Source organism: Oreochromis aureus, linkage group 6 (assembly GCF_013358895.1).
Source record: "Oreochromis aureus strain Israel breed Guangdong linkage group 6, ZZ_aureus, whole genome shotgun sequence".
NCBI lineage: Eukaryota > Metazoa > Chordata > Actinopteri > Cichliformes > Cichlidae > Oreochromis > Oreochromis aureus.
This window is the reverse complement of record NC_052947.1, coordinates 28293583-28300635: the sequence shown is the minus strand read 5'-3', so window position 1 is coordinate 28300635 and position 7053 is coordinate 28293583. Positions and strand designations below refer to the sequence as shown.

Here is a 7053-nt window from a genome sequence, read left to right as displayed (position 1 = left end):
GTTGAATTTTTTTCTCATTTAGTTTCCAAAATGTTGAAGTCATTTACTTGTTTTCCAGTAAGTCAAACCAGGCTCATGTTGTCACACATAATCTGAGAAACAGTCTTTGCTGTTATAATGTAATGAACAAAATATTTTTGATATTATTTGCAAACACACACGATTATGTTTGCTCAAAGTAGATCAGAGCTGCCAACACATGTATGGAGAGTTTTTGTACCACTTATGGCAGAACACACTGGGACAGAGGTTTATTTTATATGTATAAAAATGAAGATAATCACATAATTTGAACAGTATTTAAATATTTTTCTATGTATGACATACAGACAACAGACTGCACGCCAACTTTATAAACAAAGTATTATGTTGGTTGTCTTTTCTTCTGCCTCTCTGCTTTCACTTAAAATCAGCTGACTACCTGAAATGAAAGGTGATATTATATGAATACATTTATTTGTCATGATTTTACATCTTATTATTTTCTGGTGGTTTAATTATCTCTACATTTTTCTTTCACAAATCCAGACATTATTTCTGTCACACAGTGCATCATTCCAGGTGTTTTCTTTTGTATAGGACCAGATTTCTCCACAATCTTCATCTCCAAGATAACTGTTGGGCTCGTCAGTGTCCCAGAAGCTGAACACAAAAACAGAAATAAAAGACTAACCATTTTATACTGACACTGAAGTCATGGTATACTGAACAAACAACTACACACGAGGACAAGAATTTACACCTACAATTTATCTTAAAATGCAAGTTACCAACAATAATTTATTAAAGAGTCATGTAACAAACAAAGTGTGAAACCTGATGGTAAGTGTAGTCCCATCCACCCATTTCCATGTCTGTTCTTTTGCTGCGTCAGTCAGTCCAATCCATGTCCGAGTTTTAAACTCTCTTATGAAGTTCTTATTCACAGAAAAAGAAATAAACAATAACATTAAATACATCTCAGTTTGACACTTTTGTCTTTGTGTCTCATAAACAGATTTTCCTCCTATATACTGTACCTGTTCCTCTCTGCTGTTGATAATCACCAGGTCTGCCCCTCTCTGCAGACAGTCCTCTCTGCTGTCATTCCAGGTGTTTTTAGTAGATGAAACGTAATATAAACTGTGGTTGAAGTATATCCATCCTTGTTGGATATAGCGAGCTGCAAAGGACAGTAAGACTGAACCTTCAAAATTTGCTCAAGAAAATAATAAACAGCAATGTTAATAATGATAATAATGTTTAGCGTTACACTCACCTAATTCATTCATTTTCATGTCTTGTTCTCTAGTCAAGTTTTTAATAATGGCCTCACAATCTGGTGTTGTTGTTGTATCAGAACTGTCTGTACGATCAAACATTTCCTTAAGTAACTACACCACCAGAGTGCCACATGAATGAACCTGATTCAAGTTAAATTAATTGCAGTTGTTCAAATTGTAACAGTAATTCTCTGTCATTTCTATTCTTAAATTATTCAGATGGTGAATTTGTGGTCACATTACAGAGAAAATGTAAATTGACTCACAAAAAGCCAGTCGCAGTGAAATGTTGAGTGTAGCTTGAAGAATACACAGAAGTGCAAAGCTCAAAACAACCAGTCTGCAGAGTTTTCTTTCTGTGTGCAGGAATCAAACAGATAAGATAATTACATTTATTGTCATTATATAAGAATGTACAACAAAAATTATGGTGCACTGTCAGGATATGGACTCATGCATAATAATAATAATATAAACACCAACATGAGAATTTTTAAAAAATGTATGGAGGGGTAAATAATGAGGAAGTAGAAAAAAACAGTCTTGGGTTTAGTGGTTTTCGAGTTCAGTGTGGTTACAGTGGTAGGGTAAGAACTGTTCAGGAATCTTTTGGTTTGACTTTTTATGCATCTGTATCTCTTACCAGATGTGTATTAGCAGACTGATAAAAGAGCATTAGCTGGTGTGCTAAACCATAAAGATTTCACAGATCACAGGTTAAAAACAGCCTCTCAGAAATGTATATTTAAAGATGAAATATTGACTGCATTCATTTCCTGGTTTGTCAGTAGCGGCTCCCGAAATTCAAGTCTACGACACATCTGTTTGAACAACACCAGTTAATCTGTGACACCAGTTAATCTGAAACACTGGGGGCAGTGTGGGGAAGTCAATAAGGACGCTGACAGCTGGGGCTCGTAGGGAGGAGACCAGCGGGCTGAAATATTGACTCTGTTTATTTCCTGGTTTGTCAGTAGGGGCCGCTGAAAACACCTGGACTGTATTTAACATTTACCTGAGCATACCTGGTGCCCAATAATCCAACCCTAACTATATGCTTTATCAAAAAGGAAAGTTTTAAGCCTAATCTTAAAAGTAGAGATAGTGTCTGTCTCCTGAATCCAAACTGGAAGCTGGTTCCACTGAAGAGGGGCCTGAAAACTGAAGGCTCTGCCTCACATTCTGCTTTTAAATAATCTAGGAACAACAAGTAAGCCTGCAGTCTGAGAGTGAAGTGCTCTAATGGGGTCATAAGGCACTATTCATTATTATGTGATTATTTAAGACCTTGTATGTGAGGAGAAGGGTTTTGAATTAGATTCTGGAATAAACAGGGAGCCGATGAAGGGAAGCCAATATAGGAGAAATATGCTTTCTCTTTCTAGTCCCTGTCAGGACTCTTGCTGCAGCATTTTGGATCAACTCAACGTTTTTCAGGAAGTTTTTAGGACATCCTGATAATAATGAATCACAGTAGTCCAGCCTCGAAGTAGTAAATGCATGAACTAGTTTTTTAGTGTCACTCTGAGACCAGATGTTTCTAATTTTAGTGATATTAGGCAAATGGAGGGAAGCAGCCCTACATATTTGTTTAATACCTGCACTGAAGGACAACAATGACTCCAAGGTTCCTCACAGTGTTCCTGGAGGCCAAGGTAATGCCATCCAGAGTAAGTATGTGGTTAGTATGGAAGAGGATTAGGGCCACTGGAAAACAAAAAAGTGGGCACATCTTTTTCTTTTTTTTTCCAAATTCTGAGAAAAAAGTCAGAATTCTGGAAAAGAATTCTGAGAAAAAACAGAAAAAACAAATCATCAATAAATCTGATCTAAAGGAATGGAAAGTTTGTGCTATATAATATAAAGTTCTTTATAAGAAAACTGAAATCCAGTCCTTTCATGTGATATACAATTTATTAGTAAAAATGGCTGATTCAGAATGACTTTGCCAAATTTAACTGAGGTGACAGTGCTAACCACAGCAAGAAGTTTACTTAATGAGTAACACATCAAAGTACTCTGCCTGCCACATTATTGTCTTGGCAACAAAATATAGTTACAATTGTTATTATTTAGTATGTAGTAGTACGCTAATACTGTCTTACAGAGAAATAAAGTTCAGTTGGATATTTGCTGACTATATGCAACATGCCTTTTTAGCTAAAACTTGTAAATGCATCTAATATGACCATGTTACTTTTACAAAGTCAGAAGTTTTCTTGTTCACACACTTGAGCCGTTTTCACTGTTGCAGTAATTTATTAATACACAGCAAAGTCCCTGATTTGTCCTTCTCTGTAAAAGAAATTTCAAAGTGCTGCTAACCCTTGTTGGTTGCTGTGAAGCTGCATTAAAAGAGATGTTCACAAAAACATGAAACATGGCAGTAGCGGTCCTAGCCTGTTTGGCGCCCTGGGCGAACACTCCCTCTGGCACCCCCACCCCCACACACATACACACACACTCACACTCACACATAAAACATATTAAGGATTGTACAATAACATAAAACTGTTGTTGGAACCATACTGAATTTCACCAGAGAAACACACACAGACACATATGAAGAGAGAGAGAGAGTATGCATTGTATGCAAACGGCTACCAAACAGCCAGCATAATTCGTCATACAATGAGAACAGGACAAATCAACAATTGACAATGACTAATTAATATTAAAATCTGTAACATAATGTATTGTTTGGAGTTTAGTCTGTTACTGTTACTATTTTTACCATTTCTTCTTGGAGCAACTGTAACCCACATAATTTCCTTAGGGATTAATAAAGTATTCTGATTCTGATTGTTTCAGGATGACCTGCCACAATGACACATCTGCTTACCTGTATCTTTGGCTCGTTTCTCCTCCTCTTCTTTTCTATTTTTTCTAAACTGAGGACCTGATGGCTTTGAACTTTTCTTGTCCATCTTCCATTGGTTTTAATTTTGCACTCCAGTATGAACACCCATCCTTCAACACGAGGATCACCACAACATAACCTAATAGACCTACACCTTACACAGATTCACTTTGTCTAAGGTGTAGTTCTGGGATTTTGCACAACCGAGGATTCAAATCATGAATACATAACAGACTTGGATTTACATCATTATGAATGAAATGTGCTCTATTTGGAAGCAGCCGCCCCCCCTCCCCTTTCGACAGATTGTGTGTGAGACTTTAAATCATCAAACTGTAAATTATAAATTTTAAATTGTTACTGATCCCTTTACCCCGAGTCCTAAAGTGTATATTTATTTTCTTACTCTTCTTATATTTATTGTTTGTTTACTTGCACTGCTGTAACTGGAGCCTCGTCGTCTCGTCTCTCCATATACTGGACTGTATGTAGCGGAGATGACAATAAAGTTTACTTTGACTTCAGCAGCGAGCAGGTGCACCGAGGGCTCTCACGCTCACATTTCATGTATAGAAATTATAAGTCTGTATCATAATGTCTGGTGTTTTGGTGTTTGTTGGTTTGTTTTAATTTTGTTTTATTTTGCGAGTTGGTTATTAGATGCCGCTCCAGCCGGTCAGAGTATCCCCCACCGCACCGCCGTCTCCTCCCTGTGCCGCAAACAGCAGGCGCACCTCGCAAACGGAGGGTGCCCTTACTCCCAGCAAATGGGCGATAGAAAACCGATCGGTGCCTATGCCATTCCCCAATATGTGCTGGCTGATGTCGGGACAGCATGAGTACGAGCAATTTTTTTTTTTTTTTTTTGCCGATGCCCGTGATGCCGTCCCCCACCACGTTGCCGCCCCGGGCAACCGCCCGTGTCGCCCGTATCAAAAACCTCTACTGAAACATGGCAACGCAACATATTTCCTGTTATTAGTTGTGCATAAATACACTTTATAGCCTTTATCCTTATGTTTATATGCAATTTCTATGGTCTGAAAATTTCTTTAATCTCTTGCATTTAATTTTAATGTTCATGAGTACCAAAAGGTTTATGTCCATATGTGTTTGAACTTGCATGCATAATGATAAGCCGTTTTCCCTGTGGCTTAAAATACTAGTGCAACAGCCAATTACAGATCCACAATCTTTTCACAGATCCAAAAGTTTTTTACTTTTGCTCGCTCTGTCATTCCATTTGTTTTCATCTTTAACGATCTTCATTTCTCCACAGTCTTCATCTTGGCCATTATAACTGTTTTGCTCCCCGTTGTGCCATCTGAAACTAAAGAATCAGCTTTTAACATGAAATCAGAGATGCATATTAACAACTTATAAACAAACAGGAACGAGGTCGTCAAATTAGCTGTAGCTTGAAATTCAACCTGCATCAGTAAAACAGTAACCACAAAATAAATCAAATAATGATTAAATAACGTCAGTGATACACATACACTAACCTCAAGTCTCTGAACATTACAAGATCTAAGGCGTATACCTGCAGATGCTGCAACATATAACGAAACATTCAGTCACAGAATACAATTAGCTGAAGGTTGAGCAATTACTTACCATGACAAACAATAATATGACTTGTGAGTGCATTTCATACAACATGACCAACATTACTTCTGCAAAATGTGGCTACTTTGTGGAACAGTTTTATGACCGGTCATGATTGGTCAATACTGCCACATTATTAGTGATTATTAAAAAGAGAATTTATGGATCTTCTGTTCAGTAAAGTCCCGTCCACCCACTTCCAGTAGTCAGAGCAGTCAGGCAAACAAATAGCACTTAGAGAACGCAAAACTCTCAGAGCATCATTTGCTTTTTTTTTTGTAGATATTGATTATATATTATTTTATCCATTAGTTGTTTTTTGTGTAGTACTTTTAAAAAAGAAATGAAGTTCTATAAGAAGTTTTGTGTGCAGTAAAAACAAGTACAAACCGCAGGCTTTTGTTATTTGCCTTCTTGAAACATTTTAGCTCAATAAAGTTAGCTATTTTTAAATTACCAGACATGAATAACCTGAGCTTATTATATAATAATATAGTGCAGTATATTTCTAAGTAGCTATGTTTCTCATTATCTTTCTCTTCAGAATAATTTATTTAAAGATATGAAATATTTTTGCTCAACTTGAAAGAAAGGCTGATGTAAAATGTAACAGTGAAATAAGAGGTCAAAGGTGACATGATATTTGGATGCAGAGTCAGAGGTCCAAAAATAATGTGATATTTAGAATCCCTTAAACCATTCCCTATATGCCTATATGTTGTCCATACAAACAATGGCAGTAAGAAACATAGTTTTAAATAACACATGTACAAACAATCTTTGTAGCACTTATGGCAAAACACCCTGACACAGAAGTAAATTTTATGTATATAAAAAATAACAAACACATCTTTGGAACAATAAATATTTTTGGCCTCGCCCTGTTTGACCTACCATGTCAAAAACTAACACTCACATTACATTTGTAAAGAGATATCTCTAATCAATGTCAGAGCCTATGCTTCTGACTCCAGTTGCATCCTGCTGCTGCTTCAAGATGTTCAAGCATTTTGGGTTGTTGTTTATGAGTGAGGGGAGAGTGGAGCCCAATTTTGATTGCTTCAGCTTTTAAAGAAGAAATCTTTTCTTCCTTTCCATGTAACACATTACACTTTCAAACTGATCATATTCAACAGTTTTCTGTTTTATCTCTGCAAAACCTTTAACACTTGACTGCAGTTCCAGTCTTGATTTAGATGACTGTCATGGTACGGCTGTGTGGCAGGCAGGATGTGGGACCAAACGCAAAAACACTCAGCGGAGGAATAAACTTAAAGAGGCTGCTTTATTGCAGTAGCATCATTTTACAAAATAAAAACTTGC

The 7053-nt window shown here is 36.8% G+C and overlaps 1 protein-coding gene across 1 annotated transcript; it reads right to left on the bottom strand.

The window, feature by feature from the left end:
* Positions 1–503: 503 nt before the first annotated feature.
* LOC116311798 (CD209 antigen-like protein A) lies at positions 504–1617 on the bottom strand. Its single transcript, XM_031729005.2, has 5 exons — positions 1529–1617; positions 1259–1345; positions 1020–1162; positions 817–917; positions 504–642 (listed from the first exon to the last, which is right to left on the bottom strand). The coding sequence occupies exons 2-5, from the start codon at positions 1275–1277 to the stop codon at positions 504–506; spliced, it is 402 nt and encodes a 133-aa protein (XP_031584865.2). The 5' UTR covers positions 1278–1345; positions 1529–1617.
* Positions 1618–7053: the final 5436 nt, after the last annotated feature.